This window comes from Dipodomys ordii, unplaced genomic scaffold, assembly GCF_000151885.1.
Source record: "Dipodomys ordii isolate 6190 unplaced genomic scaffold, Dord_2.0 Scaffold1, whole genome shotgun sequence".
NCBI lineage: Eukaryota > Metazoa > Chordata > Mammalia > Rodentia > Heteromyidae > Dipodomys > Dipodomys ordii.
In genome coordinates, this window is record NW_012267217.1 from 27,383,794 (window position 1) to 27,402,859 (window position 19,066).

The window sequence follows — 19,066 nt, forward strand, 5'->3', positions numbered from 1 at the left end:
TACCTATATATGTACATACCATGAATATGTAAGTTTTTTAGGTCTTTCACATATGATATTGTACATGATATCTGGCCTTTTGAGCTTAGCTTATCTCATTCAACATGTTCTTCAGTTCCATGCATCTTCTTGCAGATGACATGATTTCATTTTTCTTTACAGCTATGTAATATTTCATTATATATGTATATATAATGTATATATATATATATACTTTTATTTATCCATTCATCTGTTGTTGGGTATCTGGGATGATTTCACTGTTTGTGAACAATGCAGCAATAAACATGAGTATTCAGATATTTTTCTTATATATTAATTCACACTCTTTCAGGTGTATGCCCAGTAGTGGTATGTTAGGTTATAAGGTAGATGTATTGTTAATTTTTTTTTTTTGTGGAATTTCCATACTGATTTCTGTAGTGATTGTACTAGTTTGTATTCCTACTAGTAGTGTATGAGGGTTCCTTTATCCTCCACATCCTCACCAGTATTTGTTGTTTCTTTTCTTGATGGGTGTCATGAATATATAAATTGAATTTGCCTTTTTTATTTTTATTTTTGGTTGGTTATGGGGCTTGAACTCTGGGCTTGGGTGCTATCCCTGTGCTCTTCAGCTCAAGGCGAGTGCTCTACCATTTGAGCCACAGCACCACTTCCAGTTTTCTGGAAGAGTCTCACACACTTTTTCTGCCTGGGCTGGCTTTGAACTGTAATCCTCAGATCTCAGCCTCCTCAGTAGCTAAGATTACAGGCGTGAGCCACCAGTGCTCGGCTAATTTGCCTTTTTTTGTAACAAAAATATGCTTACTTTATCTAAGATTACTTTTTGAAAAGTACTTATATATATATTGAAATTAAGGTATAGACATTAAGAAATGATTTACTGTAGTTAGACTTTATTGTTTTATAAATTTAGAGCTTGAGCCTAGAAAAGTGCCAAGTGGCACTTGGCTCAAGTGTTAGAGTGCTAGCCTTGAGCTGAAGAGCTCAGGGACAGAGCCCAGGCCCAGAGTTCAAGCCCTACGTCCAACAACAACAACAAAAAGTCACACGAGGGGGGTCTTAATTCAGCAAGTCAGATTATGAGTACAATTCATTTTTATCAGCAATACCCCTTTCACCATTCTCTCCCATGTCTCCCAATCCTATCTGTACCCTCAAGTTATACAGCTCAACTTTTATATAGAATACATTGAATGTAATGACTGCATTTGCTCACTCTTCCTCTCCCCATTCATCTGCCTTTCCTCTCTGCCCCTCCCCCTCCTAGTAACCATGCTTCCACTTCCTGGTATTGTTAAACAGTTTGTGCACACTCTGTTTAGAGGAGTTAATACCATTGTATTCCTCCCAAGTATCCAGTCCTTTAGTCAATTTGTTTGAGTATATATTCATATATAATCTTGCATATGCTTTCATGTATGTTTATATTTTTTAGATCTAACTTCCACATATGAGAGAAAATGTGTGCTATTTGTCTTTCTGAGACTGACTTCACTTAACGTGATTTTTTTTGGATCCACCCATTTCCCTGAAAACATATTATTCTTTCTGATAGAGGAGTAAAATTCCACTATATGTATGTATGTTCGTATAAACATACATACACACACAGAGACACACACACATTTTCTTTCTTTCCTTCCTTCCTTCCTTCCTTCCTTCCTTCCTTCCTTCCTTCTTTCTTTCTTTTTTTCTTTCTTTCTTTCTTCCTGTTTTTTGTCAGTTGTAGGGCTTGAACTCTGGGTCTGGGCGCTATCCCTGAGCTCGTCGGCTCAAGGTGAGCATTCTGCCACTTGAGCCACAGCACCACTTCTGGTTTTCTGGGAGGTAAGAGTCTCATGGGCTTTTCTGCCCTGGCTGGCTTTGAACCATGATCCTCATATCTCAGACTCCTGAGTAGGTAGGATTACAGGTGTGAGCCACTGGTACTTGGCATACACACGTTTTCTTGATCCACTCATCTGTTGTAGGGCATCTGGGCTGTTTCCATACTTGGCTATGGTGAATAGTGCAGCGATGAACATGGGTATGCAAATGCCTTTACTGTTTCTAGACATAATATTCTGGGTAGATGCCCAAGGATGGTATCACTTAGTAATCTTTTACATTTTGTCTTATAAATTTAAATTTTACATTTCTGTTAAATTGGTCTGGAAGGTGGCTCAGTGGTAGAGTGCTTGCCTCACATGCATGAGGCCCTGAGTTCAATTCTTTAGCACCACATAAACAGAAAAGGCCGGAAGTGGTGCTGTGGCTCAAGTGGTACAGTGCTAGCCTTGAACAAAAGAGCTGAGGGACAGCGCCCAGGCCCAGAGTTCATGCCTAAAAAAATAAATTCTGTTAAATTCTGGAGATACAACCCAGGGTTTTATACCTGTTGGGCAAATATTCTACCACGAAGCTTCCTCGTCAGCCCAAATCTAATACTCCTAGTATATAAACTCTGAGGCAGATATCATTACCATGATTTTGAATGAAAACCTCTGAGCTGTTAAAAATGTATTATTCATCTCCAGCATTGGGTTCATTAGATACTACTGTTAAGGTCATATTTTTTCATATACAAAAGAACATATCATTTTATGTAAGATTAGGAAGGATAATAATGCGGTGAATATCCGTGACTCTACCATTCAGTTAAAGATGTTAAATATTAAAAAACTTTGGGTGTGCCTTTTGGATCTCATCCCTTTGCTCTGCACTCATCAAAGGTAGCAAATATCCTACATTTGTATTTATCATTTCCCTTGCTTAAAAAAAAATACTGCTAGCCAGCACCAGTGACTCAACACCTGTAACCCTAGCTGCTCATAGGCTAAAACGGTTGAGATCTGAGGATCATAGTTTGAAGCCTGAAGCCAGCTGGGGCAGGAAAATTCTTGAGACTCTTTATCTCTAATGAGCAAAGAGCCTGAAATGAAGCTGTAGGTATTTCCAGCTCTGCTCTGAGTCCAGAGGGTACTTTGGGAAGGCATAGGTATGAACCTCTAAATGATAAGCACTCCAAAACTGGAAAGGATCCAAAGGGCTTTGAGTAGAGATTTTTATCTTCAATTAACCAGCCAAAAGCTGGAATTGGAGCTGTGGTAGAGCACTAGCCTTGAATGAAAAGCTGTACCTAGGCCCTACGTTCAAGCCTCAGTAGTCTCTTTCTCTTTCCCCCCTCCCTCCCCTTTCTCTCTCACACACACATGTATAGATACATATATATGTATGTATAGATAGATATCAAAATAGATATCTAGATAAACAGATTGATATTTATCTATTTTAGTGCTTTCTATGTGTGGGCACATTTAAGCTCTGGTGAGTAAGCAGAAAGCATAGTAGATAAGATTTCCCACAGACTTACATCTTAAAAATACACAATGTCCCTCACTTTGAACATCCCACCCCCAGGGGTACATTTATTCTAATAGATGAAATACAACAATAACTCATAGTGGTATTGTTGTAAAGTCCATAGTGGACATTAGTGTTTCATTCCTAGTATTATATGTTCTGTGGTCTAGATAAATATATACGGACATATCCATCTTTCTGATGCCATGCAGAATAGTTTCACTGTCTTAACAATCCTTTGTTCTTTGTCTATTTATTATTCCTGTTCCCCTAACTCCTGACAGCCACTAATCTTTTTTATGGATCGGCTTTTTCCAGAATGTTAAATAATTAGAGTAATAATGTTAAATAATTGAAGTTTGTAGTTATTTCAGATTGAATTCTTTCACTTGGTAATAAGCATTTTCCCCTGTCTGTTCACATTTGTGTATGTGTGTATGTGTCTAAGTGTGTGCACATGCATATGTGCCAGTTCTTGGGCTTGGACTTGGGACTTAAGCACTATCCCTGAGCTTTTTTTTTTTTTTTGTCAGTTGTGGGGCTTGAACTCTGGGCCTGGGTGTTATCCTTCAGCTCTTCAGCTCAAGGCTAGCGCTCTACCACTTGAGCCACAGTGCCACTTCCTGTTTTCTGGTGGTTAATTGGAGATAAGAGTCTCATGAACTTTCCTGCCTGGGCTGGCTTTGAACCTCAGATCTCAGTCTCCTGAGTAGCTAGGATTACAGGTGTGAGTCACTGACTCCCAGTTTTGGAATTATGACTAAAGCTGCCATAAATATTCATTGCAGATTCTTGTGTGGAAATATTTTCTATTCCTTTCAGTAAATTCTAAGGATTACAGTCATCAGATTGAATGTGATTAATATGTCTTGCTTTGTAATGAACCACTGAACTGTCTTCAGAATGGCTGTACCATTTCACAGACCCACCAGCAATAAATGAGTTTCTGTTGCTTCTCCCTTCCAGCTTTTGCTGTTGTCAGTGTTCTGAAGTTCAGTTATATAGGTGTATAATGGTATCTCATGGTTGTATTTGATACTGGCATGATCTAGAGAATCTTTTCATGTGCTGTTTTGCCTTCTGTATATCTTCTGGGAGTCCTTCCTTCCTTCCTTCCTTCCTTCCTAACCTCCTTTCCCTCACTCCCTCCCTGCCTCCTTCCCTCTCTCCCTCCCTTTTTCCTTCCTTCCTTCCTTCTCTCTCTCTCTCTCTCTCTCTCTGCTGAGCATATGTTCTACCATTCAGCTATACTTCAGCTCCAAGTTCTTTAAAAAAAAAATCAAACACATATTCTTGGTTAAATGTGGAACCTTAATTTTTTTCCTTAGTTGCGGTGACTCCCTGATGCATAAAAATAGTTTTGTGTAGGATCCAGTGATTTTTGTAAATTATTCAGTGATTCTGCCTAACCATAATATGGAAAGAAGTCTTCATAGAGTCTTGAGGTAAAATTTAATTTAGGAACAATTAAAACAGTTGAAGCTTCCCTTTTCAACAGGTTCAGACTTGGTACTGTTTTTGGTGATCATATTTGTGGTTGATGGCTTTGGATCTAAGTGACAGAGCTGGCCTAGTATTGGAAGGGGGCAGGCCAAGGAGAAGAATTGAGCCTCTGGTCTAGTCAGGTTTTTTGTTTTGTTTTGTTTTTGGTCCGTCGTAGGCCTGAACTCTGGGCCTGGGCGTTATCCCTCAGCTTTCCAGCTCAAGGTTAGCACTCTATCACTTGAACCACCGCACTACTTTTGGCTTTTTCTGCTTATGTGGTGCTGAGGAATCAAACCTAGGGCCTCATGCATGCAAGGCAAGCACTCTACTATTAAGCCACCTTCCCCGCCCTCTAGTCAGGTTTTGAGCATCCCCATATAAGCTCTAGAGTTGGCCAACATTTTGTTTAAGTCTATAATGAATATTTTATGATTTAGGGTTTTATGGTATCTGTCTCAACTTGTGGTTATAAAATAAAGTCCATAATCCATAAACAAATGGGCGTAGCTGTGTTTTAATACGGTCATGGATCAATTGTGAACTTTGGCGATCATGTATTTTCCTATTATCATCCTACTACTTTGCTGTGTTTTTTTATTTGGCCAGTACTGGAGTTTGTACTCAGGGCCTGGGTACTGTCCCTGAGCTTTTTTTGTTCAAGGCTCATGTTCTACCACTTGAACCACAGCTCTACTTCAAGCTTTTTGGTGATAAATTTGGGATAAGAGTTTTAGGGACTTTCCTGCTTGGGCTGGCTTCAAGCCTTGAATCTCAGATCTCAGCTTCCTGAGGATTACAGACATGAACAACTGTTGCTCAACTCTACTAAATTAAGAAGACAGAGGCTGGGAAGGTGGCTCAGTGGTAGAGCGCTTGCCTTGCAAGCCTGAAGCCCTGGGTTCGATTCCTCAGCACCATATAAGCAAAAAGAAAAAAGCCAGAAGTGGTGCTGTGGCTCAAGTGGTAGAGCACTAGCCTTGAGCTGAAGAGAGCTGAGGGACAGCGCCCAGGCCCAGAGTTCAGGGCCCATAACCGGACCCCCCCACCCAAAAAATAAATAAATAAATAAATTAAGAGGACTTCCTTCCTTCCTTTTTAAAATTCTTGTTTATTTATTTTATGCTGGTACAGGGCTTTGAACTAAGGCTGGACATTGTCCTTTAGCTTTTGCAGAAGGCTGGTGTTCTATCGCTTGAGCCAGAGATTCACTTCTGGCTTTTTGGTGGTCAGTTGGTGAAAAAGAGACACCCATACTTTTCTGACAGGCTGAGTTTGAATAGTGATCCTCAGATCTCAGCCTACTGAGTAGCTAGGATTAGTGGCATGAGCCACTGGAACAGCTGGGCCTCTTTTCTGACTCTGTTTGGTAGGCTGTGGTTGTAGGTTGTGACTACCATCAGGACATTACCTGTGAGTTGTGTTCTTAGTGTCCCTCATCTTCCACACTCTGTGTGGAATATTTCCCTGTGTTAGCCATTAGGAATGTACAAGTAAGAGCCAAATGAGTGTCCTATGTCTAGGTCTAGGCTTTAGTTTGTAAGTCAGGAATCTCCAAAGGCAAATCATTCTGTACCTATCTCATAAACATTTTACCTACTGTCTGTCTTGTCCTTTCAGTTTGGCTGACTTCCGATAGGGTGATTTTTAATTAAAATTTCTCTAGAAATCCTTAGAAATTCTTTTTTGTTGTTGTTCGTGGTGGTTGTGGGCCTGAACTCTGGGCCTGGATGCTGTTCCTGAGCACTTCAGCTCAAGGCGAGCACTTTACCACTTGAGCCACAGTGCCACTTCCGACTTTTTCTGCTTATGTGGTGCTGAGGAAGTGAACCCAGTGCCCCATGCATGCAAGGTAAACATTCTACCACAGAACCACCTTCCCAGCCCAACAAATCCTTAGAAATTCTTATGTATGTTTTAAATTATAAAGTACTGTACATATGCACATATATACATATCTATCTGTCCATCTATACATATGTACATATGCATATATATACATATACACATATACATCTGTCCTTCTAGCATCTTTATTCTATTTATGCATACATATTCACATGTACACACAATTTATCCATATATCCATCCTTCCATTATCTGTCTATCCTTATCTATATATCTGTCTATACATATCTGCATAAACACATCTAATCTAGCATCTATCCATCCTTCCCTCCTTTCATCTATCCACTTACCTATACATATTCACATATATACATCTCTCTCTCCCTCTCTCTCTTTGTCTATATCGATCTATCTACATACCTACCTACCTATCTGTCTAGTACTGTACTGGGGATCAAACCAGGACAATACTACTGTGATATATACCAGCTCTAGTGCTGTGCGTGCATGTACGTGCATGCACACATGTGCACAAGTGCCGCTACTGGGGCTTGAACCCTGAACCTCTTGCTCTTGGTTGGCTTTTCTGCTCAAGGTTGGTACTCTATCATTTGAGCCATGCCTCTACTTCTAGCCTTTTGCTGCTTACTTGGAGAGTCTCATAGACTTTCTGGCTGGCTTCAAACCTCATTCCTCAGGTCTCAATTTCCTGAGGAGGTAAGATTACAGATGAGAGCTACTGGCACCCTTGTGAGCTACCAGCAGCCCTTGGATTTTGGAGACAGGATCTTGCTATGTAGCCTAGCCTAGCCTTAAATTCACATCCTTTTTTTTTCTTTTTCTTTTATTGTAAGGGTGATGTACAGAGGAGTTAAAGTTACATAAGTAAGATAATGAGGACTTTTTTTTTGTGGAACATTGTTATCCCCTTCCTTTTTTTTCCCACTTCCCCCTTCTCCTTTCCCCCCCTCAGGTTGTAATCATTTCTAACATAATGTTTTGTGATTATAGCTGTTGCATTGGTTCAACCTTTGTCCTTGTGTCTCGCCATTTTGTTATACCCCTTTGCTTTCTCAAATCAGATAAAAATATATACAAGATACAAGGTACTAAAATAAAAAACAATGACAACACTAGATAAACCAAAGGGGGAAAAATTAAGGAAAAAAGAAATAACTTTACATAGTACATTAAACAAAAGCAAAACAAAAACAAAAAGACCCTAAAAATCCTCTTGTTTAATATCTTGGCCTTCATTTCGATTAGCATCATTTTATCTAGTCATATGTACATAACTGTTGAGCTATTGTGATTCTCTGTTAGGACTACCCTATACCAATGAGGGAAACCATGGAGCTTATGTTTCTTTGGGTCTGGCTTACTTCACTTAACATGACTTTTTCCAAGTCTTTCCATTTCTTTATGAATGGGGCCATTTCATCCTTTGATGGAAGCATAGACTTCTGTTGTATATGTGTATTCTGTGTATACATACCACATTTTCTTGATCTGTTCATCTACTGAGGGGCATCTGGGTTGGTTCTGTATCTTAGCTACGGTAAATAATGCTGCAATGAACATAGTTGTGCTGGTAGCTTTAGGGTGGCCTTGTTTGTGGTCATTTGGGAAATGCTCAGGAGTGGAATTGCTAGATCATAGAGGAGTTCTATGTCTTTTGAGAACCTTTATACTGCTTTCTAGAGTGGTTGAACCAGTTTACATTCTCACCAACATAAACATAATCCTCTTGCCTCAGCCTCCTGAGTTCTGGGATTTCAGGTATGCATCACACTCTAGCAACTACTCCTCTTAAATAGTAGAAGTAGTAAATATTAACTCAAAACTTGTAAAAGTGAATGTAAACTGGGTGAAGTTGATTTTTGTTCAATATTAAGACATGAAAGATGGGTGGCTCATGCCTGTAATCCTAGCTACTCAGGAGGCTAAGATCTGAGGATCGGGGTTCAAAGCCAGCCTGGGCAGGAAAGTCCATGAGACTCTTATCTCTAATTAGCCACTAGGAAACTGGTGCTATGGCTCAAGTGGAGCATTAGCCTTGAGCTGAAGAGCTCAGGGACAGTGCTTATGCCCAGAGGTCAAGCCCCACTACCAACAACAACAACAACAACAACAAAAAATTTAAGAAATTGTCACCCAACATACTCTGCCAGGGGACTCAGTGACTTTAGAAAATTAATAAATTGTGGAGTGTTGGTAAGCTCATGCTTGTAATCTTAGCTACTCAGGAAGCTGAGATCTGAGAATTGAGGTTTGAAGCCAGACTGGGCAGGAAAGTTTCTGAGACTCATCTCCAATTAACCAGCAAAATGCCAGAAGAACTGTGACTCAAGTGATAGAGCACCAGCTTTGAACTCGAGTCAAAAAGCCAAGTGAGAGAGCAAGACCCTCAACCATACCAAAAAAAAAATGGTAAGTTGTCATCCAAGACTAATCTTTTCATAAGGGTAGTGTAATGAGAAACTTAAAACACAGCCTACTTACATCTCATTGTGCAAGAGCTGATCCTCACAATTTGTGCATTGTGTGGCCAGGGTTAACATGTATTAGGTTTCATGTAAAAGATTTTTCAGAGAGTAAAAGAAGCATTATAAACAGAAAAAACAGAAACCAAGTAAAGAAAGTTGTGATATGACCCATGGATGTGGTTGTTTTATTTCTTACAATTAGCAGCCAGTCTCATTTCCAGATAGCACATGAGCCACCCTCCCACCCCACACCCTGGCACAGGCTGTGTACATAAGCTGCCTTGTACAACTTAGGTTCCAGTCTGAAATCATTGGCTTTGGGTCTCCTACTCCCTTGTTTCAGTCTCTCCTGCCATTTGTCTATTTTGTGCAGATGGTCACTCTAGTGTTCAGATTCCTCTGAAAATAACTCAGCTTTTTATCTAGGCCAGGAGTTAATAAACCACCAGAAGTGATCTCTGAGGCAAATTACTTACTCCTAAGTAATTCAGCTTAGTGCTGGACTTAGGCATTGCTTTGTTTTTGACCTGCTACCTTTCTTTTTGCCCTCCCTAAATTCTACTTGGAACTCTCTTATGTAGATTTTTCTGTATTGATCTGTTCTGTTCTCTGTCTCTTGTCTCTTTCTCTCCCTCCCTCCCTCCCCTCTCTCTCTTTGTGCTAGTCCTGGGGCTTGAACTCAGAGCTGAGCACTGTCTGTCCCTTAGCTTTTCACTCAGAGTTAAGGGAGCCACAGCTCTACCTCAGCTTTTTGGTAGGTGAGAGATAAGAATCTCAGGGACTTTCTCCAGGCTGGGTTTGAACCACAATCCTCAGATCTCAGCCTCTTTTGTAGTTATTATGAGCCACTGTACCTGATTCTGTATTCCTCTTCTGAAATTTACTTTTAGTTGTCTTACATACCCACATGCCAGGATAACTGGAATTGTAAATTGTGGACTATAAAATGTTCATGAATTTCTCTCTTCTCTATCTACTGACCTCTTTTAATAGGACTTTTTGTTGTTTTTTGTTTTTTTGAGACAAGGTGTGGTTAGGTAGCCCAGGCTGACTGGGAATTCATGATTCTCCCACTATAGCCCCCCAAATACTGGGATTACAGCCGGGCACCTCCATTCCCAGTGCAATGCAACTTTTCTACTCTTATCTCCTGACCCCGGACTTGGCCATAGCCTTGAACTGCCAATAGAGTATTAGCCATCATGACTCAGCAGAAAGCCAGGAAGCAGCCATGCACTAAGACACCCTCCCTTGTTGTTGGGAACTTTTCCTGGCCCTCCTCAATCAGTTCAATATAACCAGGCAGTCACAGCAAGGCCAGCTGCCCTCCAGCACTCTCCTCCCTCCCCCTGCATTATCTTTAGCACCTCCAGCCTGGACTAGTAACTCCCAACCAACCCAGCTGGCCACAGCTGTGAGCAAGCCTGGTGAAACCCGGACTAAGTGACCAACCCCAGGATCATGATGGGAGACACTGGTTAACAGGCCTTGGCTGGGTTCCTGGTTTTAGGACTTGGAAGTATTATTGGTTTTCTTTCTACAAGCATCCAGCTGCTTCGGTAGGAAGTAATTTCAAGCTGTCAGCCCATTCCCTGCTTTCCAGGAACATTCAAAAAATAAAATTGGACTGAAACAGAGACACATACCTTTTTCTTTTCCTTCTTTTTGTGCTGTTTCCGGGGCTTGAACCCAGAGACTGGGTCCTATCCCTTAGTTTTTTCACTCAAGGTTGGTGCTCTGTCACTTGAGCCACCTTTCCATTTCTAGCCTTTTTGTCATTAATTGGAGATAAGAGTCTCTGGACTTTCCTCATGGACTTGGAACCACAATCCTCAGATCTCAGCCTCCCAAGCAGATTATAGGCATGAGCTACCTCACACCAGGCTTGACACTCCCCCTCCTTATTTTTAGCTTAAAAAAATTAGTTATGTCAGAGAGGTTTCATTGGTAAGTTTCCAAACAGGTTTACAATATATCCTAGTCAGTCTCACCCCCTGCTCCTCTTTTACCCTTCTCCTTTCCCACAAACAATAGCATCAAATTTCATTGTACTATTTTCATAATTGCAAACACTCTTAGTTCATGCTGTACTCATTTGACTATAGATTGTTTAGAACTGCACAGCGATATTGACTAATATGACTTCTGTTCTAAAACAGTTATGGCCAACACAATATGACAAACAGAATCACACCATTATGTATCATCCTCAGGGTGGATAAGTCAGGAGTGAGTAATAATAAATATACTGTGAGACTCAGAATTGTTCCAGCCAAACTGATCACAGATGGAAAACACAAAATTTGAATATGGCCTTTATAGGTAAAACTCTGAGGATGGAGAAAACATGGCAGGTAGAAGAAAAGGATAATTGTATTTTTATACATTGCTCATAGTTAGAAAATGTACTAAAAATATCTTACTATAATTATCACAAATAGAAATAATCTAGGTATCCCTCCCCCACAGTGTAACCCCTGCTTTCACTGTATTTGATGTCAGTATAATTTGTGGAGGGGAAGGGGAAAAACAAGTTGTTTAAATAAGGATACAGGTGGACACATTGCAACAATGAGAAGTACAAGTAGTTATGTCAAAAAGGAACTTTATAACTTTGGTGGGGGGGGTGGGAGGATTGGGTGGGAGGGACAGGTGGGGGGGAGGATGGGAAGGGATGGGAAAGGGAAACAGCAGGAGACTACAATACTTGATAAGAAATGTACTCATTATCTTGCCCATGTAATTGTAACCCCTCTGTACAGTATTTTCACAATAAAAAATAAATAAAAATTAAAAAAATAATCTAGGTAGAAGAAAATGTAGAAAAAGATGCAAACATACGAAAAATATAGAAGCTGACCACCAGTGGCTCACATCTCTAATACAGCTACTCGGGAGGCTGAGATCTGAGGATCAGGGTTTGAAGATAGCCCAGGCAGACTCTTATCTCCAAATAAAAGGCGTAAAAGTGTAAAAGTGTGACTTAAGTGGTAGAACACCAGTCTTGAGTGAAAAAGCTAAAGGAGAATGTGAAGCCCTGAGTTTAAGCACTAATATTGGTGCATAGGTGCATGTACATACACACACAAAGGTAGAAGACATATAGAAGAAATATTTCCAAAGAAAGACAGTATGGAAAACTGAATACAAAGAGTTAGACACCCTACTCTAGCGCAGAAGCTATCACAAGTAGATTAACTGGAAGTAGGGGTTGGTAGGTCACGTTGATGAAATTTGCTAGTCTGAAATCTCAGGAGTAATCTGATGTCATGTGGTGAAAAGGTCAACAGCAATGGGCAGTGGATTCGGCTGGTCATTCAACCTGATTTATCTATGTGTTCACAGGTACTGCTGTCACTTGGCTGACATTAGAACAGTTCAAACGATTGCTTCATTTCTCTTATTTTCTTCCTGAAGAGCTTTGCTTTATCTGATTTATTAAAGTCCTATTTGCTAACGGTATATTGGAAAACTTGGGGAGAAGTCAGTTTTGACTTTATCTAGATTATAGCTTTTTGTTTTGTTTTGTTTCCTGTGTTAATCCTAGGGTTTGAACTCAGGGCCTGAGTACTGTCCCTTAGTTTTTTTCACCCAAAGTTGGTATTCTACCAGCAACTCTTGAGCCACAGCAACTCTTTTGGCTTTTTTGTTTTGTTTTGTTTTTTGGGTCAAGTCATGGGGCCTGAACTCTGGGCCTGGGCGCTGTCCCTCAGCTCTTCAGCTCAAGGCTAGTGCTCTACCACTTGAGCCACAGTACCACTTCCGGCTTTTTTCTTATGTGGTGCTGAGGAATCGAACCCAGGGCCTCAAGCATGCAAGGCAAGTGCTCTACCACTGAGCTACCTTCCCAGCCCCTCTTTTGGCTTTTTGATGGTTAATTGGAGATAAGAATCTCAGATCTCAGCCTCCTAAGTAGTTGGATTACAGGTGTGAGCCACCAGAGCCCAGCTAGACTTTTTAATAGAATGTTTGGTGTTTGGCCCTTTCCTCCTCCTCCTTATATATATCTAAAGATGACCTGAGTGTGTTGATACCTGTCACCCCAGGTTCTTGTGGCAGAAGAACCATAACTTTGAAGCCAACCTGTGCTATATAACCAGGCCCTGATTCAAAAGCAGTCTCTCTCAGGTGATTGTCTGTGTTCATGGCAGTACATGGACTTCAGTGTTGGACAGACATGCCTATTCTTTGGAATCACCTGACCTCAATTCATAATTTTGCGGAGCAGCAACTATACCTGTCCACGTGTACATGGAGGGTTACACAGGGCACTTATTGGCCCAATAGGGGAAATATCAGTTAGGAACAACACCAGCCTTGGATACACAGCTGTCACATGCAGAAGAAATGCTTGGCCTTTTCCTTGTCTTAGTGGTCTTTGCGGTTTGTCTCTGGTGTTGTGGGATCACTGTATCTGGTGACCAAAGTGGACTCACTTCCTTTAATTTAGTCTTACCTCATGCTCAATGCTGTCTCAGATTCCTGAGGACTTAGGGGGTAGGTGTGTGTGTGTGTGTGTAAAACATCCCCTGGGAACTCCCAAAAGGCTGAATTTTAAGAAAATGATGTCATGCCCTTCATTTTTCAGAATTGGTATTACACATAGAGTTCTACTGTAGGTAAGTAAAGTACAAAAAGGAATTTGAGCCTGGTGCTGTTGACTTACACCTGTAATCCTAGCTACTAGGAAGGCTGTGATCTGAGGACATAGTTCCAAGCCAGCTGGATCAGACAAATCCATGAGACGCCATCTCCAATTAGCCAGCAAAAAGCTGGAAATAGGGTTCCAGTGGTAAGTGAAAAAGCTAAGCAAGATCCTGAGGCCCCAATTCTGGCACAGAAAAAATAATAATAAAAGAAAGAGAAGAAAAGAAAATTGGGATGCAGAGCAAGTAGGGGTCAGTATATCTCAATAATCACAATCCTGAGCCTAGTATCGTGCCTGGCTCCAGCCTTAGATTCCAGACAACTTATTGTGTGTGCTTTCCTCTGGGATACTGTGCTCATTGACCGTAAATACCTGAGATAATTAACTTAGAAAAGGGTTGCCACACTCAAAATTTAGGATGAAATCCATGGCTTCTGGGGTGCTGAGAGGTGGGAAGTGTGTGGTGGAGTGAAAGCACAAGAGGAGGTAGGAAGCAAGAGAATTAGAAGGAGCTGCCCCACCCCCATTTTCCCCACAAAGCCCTCCCTGCCTCTTAAGCTTTCTACCTTCTTTCAATAGTACCAATCTGGGGTCTGGCCCACAACACATGGCTTTTGGGGGATATATAATATCCAAAATATCTGCCAAGAACATATAATAGTGCTTTCCTCACGGAGGTTGGGAATTAAGTGACAATGTACTTTGGACTTTGAATTCTTGATATGAAGGTCCAGTAACTAACCAACCAGATGTTCAGGGAGTCTAGCAAGGAAGGTCTATAATGACAACTAGCGCAGGAAGACCTTGAAGAGCTAGAAGGTAGAACAGCAGTAGAGACATGAGATGAGAGAGTAGGCTGGAGTGGGCCGAAGAGAACTTGGCTTATCCTCTGCTACGGTTTGAATGATGGTGTCCCCTCCAAAATTCACATGGAAACTTAATGCCCTACACGACTGCATTAGTAGGTAGGCCCTAACAGGATTAGCACCCTTCTGTACTGATTCAAGGCTGAAGGGAGTGTGCTCTTTCAGAAGAGGACCCTAGGAGGAGCTCTAGTAACCAAGGGAAAAGGAGTTCCCAGGGCTGGGCATGGTAGTGCATGCTTCTAATCCTCCCAGTCAGGTAGCTGAAGTAGGAGGATCCTAAATTCTAGGCTTTAATGAAGATTTTGGAATCTAAGGCCTATACTATTATTTTAATCACTTGGAATGTACTAGCCAAAATGGTTTTCTCACTAATTCTACAAAGTATATTATCCCTAAAGTATATTATCCCTACCATTCATTTTGAATGGTAGCTAACATGAAGTGTGTGTGTGTGTATGTGTGTGTGTGTGTGCTTGTGCTTGTGTGTATACTGCTCTTGGGCTTGGACCCAGGACCTCACTATCTAATGCTCAAGGCTGATGCTCTGCCCACTTAAGCCACACCTTCACATCCACCTTTTTGCTGGCTAATTGGAGATAAGAATCTCTCAGATTTGTCTGGTCAGGCTGGCTTCAAACCACAATCCTTAGTTCTTTGCTTACTGAGTAGCTAGGCATTACCGCTTGGCTCTACCATTACTTTAAGTATATAAAAATCCAGTAGGATTAGGTACATTTACATAATACCACAGATTTTGAAAGTGTTCCATCTAAAACTGAAACTCTGAACAAATTAAACACTTTTTTCTAAACACAGTATTTGTTTATTTATAAGAGAAACTACTCATCAGCCCACATATTTATGTTTCATAGTTCAGGAACACAGGTCAATGCAAAGAAATTCTTTACATTCCAAATTCGCTTTGCACTCTGAAAGATACCGGCCTTCCTCATCTCCTCAAAACCTTTCATGGAATATGGAATCATAATTTCTGTAGAAATCTGCATATACCTTCTTTCTTGGTTCAGCCACACCAAACTTACAGAGAGCTGAGACCCCCAAAGAGACAAAGAATGCTCCAACAATATGAATCCGCAGACGCTTGGCCAGAAGACCTCGCAACTGAGGTTTTGCCAATGTACCAGAAGCCATGGTAGCAACTGTCCGGCGCTGTGGAAACCCAAACTCAGGCCTCAAATGCCGCCCGGCCTCACCTCCACCAACATGTATCTTTTCTTTACCCTCCGCTCCTATTCTACTGTTCTATGAATCAAACCATATTTGTTCTTTGGTGACACTATTCTTTTATTCACTTAGTGTGTATCCCTGCTGTGGCATATGGCAGGGTTTTATTCTTCTTAAAGGCAAAATAATATGTCATTGTATTCACACTTTGTTTATACAGTCACTGGTCTATGAACATTTGGGTTGCTTCCACTTTTGTTCTATTTTTCAATGACCCTAGAATGTATGCATGCAAATAACTTTTTTTTTTTTTAATCAGTCGTGTGGCTTGAACTCTGGGCCTGGACACTGTCTCTGAGTTCTTCAGCTCAAGGCTAGCGCTCTACCACTTGAGCCACAGCACCACTTCAGTTTTCTGGTGGTTTATTGGAGATAAGAGTCTCACAGACTTTCCTGCCCTGGGTGGCTTTGAATGGCAATCCTCAGATCTCAGCCTCCTGAGTAGCTGGGATTATAGGTGTAAATCACCGGTGCCTGGCTGAGACATTCATTTTGAATACATTAAAATATATAAAAATTTCAAAAACTACTCATTTTGATTTGCAGATAAAATTATTTTACCCCTCTGGTTTAAAATTAAAATTTAACTTCTAAAGTTGGGCTGCAAGTAGTCTGATTCTGCACCATAGTGTTAGGCTGACCTCTGGTGGTAATACACATGCATTGCAGCCAAGTGCACATTCTGTTTTAGCTTTTATGTGCACAGCATTACAACATTCCAAGAGATGTGTGGGTTTCACCACTGTTAGAATAGCTATTTTACTTTTCTCTACTTTTTAATGGGTTTTTTTTTGGGTCCAGTCGTGGGGCCTGAACTCTGGGCCTGAGTGCTGTCCCTCAGCTCTTCAGCTCAAGGCTAGCACTCTACCACTTGAGCCACAGCAACACTTCCGGCTTTTTTCTTTTTGCTTATGTGGTGCTGAGGAATCGAACCCAGGGCCTCAGGCATGCAAGGCAAGCGCTCTACCACTGAGCCAACTTCCCAGCCCTTTAATGGGTTTTTTAATTGGTGGGGATTGGCTTTGCACTTGCCAACTATCCTATTTCTTAAGTCATGAAAAGAAAATAGTTCTAAAAAAGCAATGGGCACTATGTTAAATTTCTTATTCTGTAATGCCAGTATTGGCCCTTAAACTTGGAGCCTCGTACTCATTGGGTTTTTTTGGCTCACAACTGACACTCTACCACTTGAGCCACAACTTGGTCGGCTTTTTGCTGGTTAATTAGAGATAGTCTCATGGACTTTTCTGAAGTCTAAGCTCACCAGTTTGGGCGGGGGGGGGGCAGGGGGAAGAGTTAGTAGTAGTAGGAGTTAGTAGCTCTCATGAAGGAGGAAATCCTCTCCCTAGGCACTGGGAAACTTATATAAGTGGTGACAATCTCAGCAGACATGTTTTTTTATGCTGGTAATGGGTCTTAAACCCTGGGCCTGGGCACTATCCTTTATCTTTTTAGATCAAAACTGGTGCTCTATCACTTGAGCCAAAACTCCACTTCAAGCTTCCTGCCAATTAATTGGAGTTGAGACTTTCATGGGCTTTCCTGCCTGTGTTGGCTTTGAGCAGCTCCCAGCTTCCTGAGTAGCTAGGGTTAGAGGCACCAGCCACTGGCCTGGCTCCCCAGGTTTCTTGTAGTAGTTTTAGGGCTTACTATGGTGTTGGATCCATTTTGATTTCACTTTGGCACAGGGTGAGTTTCAACCTTTTGCATGTGGAGATGCAGTTTCTTCACGTCATTTCCTGAAGGGCTGTCCTTTCTCCACAGTCTGGTTTTGGTGCTTTGTCAGGAATCACTTGACTGTCTCTGGGTGGGTTTATTTCCAGGATTTCTGGCCTGTTCCATTGACCTGGCAGGTATTTTTGTTTGTTTTGGTGTGTGTGTTTTCCAGGACCATGTGGTTGAATTACAATGATGTATTTCTTGAAATCAGGTATTCTTATACCTCTAATTTTGTTGTTTTTATCAAGATTGTTTTGGTATTTAAGTCTGTTGTGCATCCGTATAAATGTTAGGAGTGTGTGTGTGTGTGTGTGTATGTGTGTGTGTGCACGTATGCGTATGCAGGTACTGGGGCTTCAATTCAGGGATTTGCTCTCACTGAGCTTTTTTGTTCTACCATGTTTTCAGGTTCAGCTTTTCGTTGGTTGATTGGGGATAATAGTCTTGGATTTTTCAGCCTGGGATGGCTTTGAAAGGTGACCCTCAGATCTCAGCCTCCCGAGTAGCTGTGATTACAGGTGTGAGCCACTTGTGCCAGGCTTTGAGCTTTGTTTTAAAATTTGTTTGTTTTTTTGATTGCTCCTAGTGGCCATTTTCTGTTTCTTTCCAGAAAGGAGATGAAGTTGCTGGAGAAGTCCGATGCCCTGAAAGGTTCTCTGAGTGCAGAGCAGCAGCTGTCCCTAATCAGCGGCTGCACCACCTTGGCACAGGCAGTAGAGGGCGCTGTCCACATTCAGGTGAGTTTAAGGACACCTGCACTCTATTGAGATTGAGACACTAGGAGGAGCCCAGTGTCCTCCCACCCATGGTAAGAACGGGGCAAAGTTAGAGGCAGTGGGTGGTGGGACATTTGGCACCTTCAAGGCCAGACTTCTATTTGAAGAAACAGAGTCATCAAAATATTCCTCATGGGAACTTACTCAAAGGGTACTGTATGCATTTCTGGAATAATCACAATGAAACTCTTTGTATTATTAATGTGTGCTAATAAAAAATAGTAAAACAGCAATAACAACAAAAAATCCCCTATGCGGATGTTCTTTAAACACCTGTGACAATGTTAGAGGTATTATAATTTTGAGAAAAACTGATTTTCTGTATTCCTATTTTACTTTGCTTTATCTACTACTTAAATGAGCAATTATATCCTTGCTTAAAGTAATGGCTTAAAGAAATTGGCTAAAATGCAGAGTGCCCGTGGCTCTCACCAGTAATCCTAGCTACTTGGAAACTGAGATCTGAGGATCACATTTTGAAGATGGCTTGGAAAGTCCATGAGGTCCTTATTCCTCACCCCACCCCCCCCACCCAAAAGCCAGAACTGGAGGTATGGCTCAAATGGTAGAGCCCCAGCCTTGAGCCAAAAAGCTAAATGAGAGAGCATGAGGTCCTGAGTTCAAACCCAAGTACCAGCACAGAAACAA

The 19,066-nt window shown here is 41.3% G+C and overlaps 1 protein-coding gene and 1 pseudogene across 1 annotated transcript in view; one reads left to right on the plus strand and one right to left on the minus strand.

Moving 5' to 3' along the window:
* The window catches only part of Cryl1 (crystallin, lambda 1), a 142,698-nt gene that overhangs the window by 18,718 nt on the left and 104,914 nt on the right, over positions 1-19,066 (plus strand). Inside the window, exon 3 of the mRNA XM_013010805.1 lies at positions 18,253-18,379. Within this exon, the coding sequence (XP_012866259.1) occupies positions 18,253-18,379 (127 nt within the window). The remainder of the gene's footprint in view (positions 1-18,252; positions 18,380-19,066) is intronic.
* On the minus strand, positions 15,485-15,840 carry LOC105981599 (annotated as a pseudogene).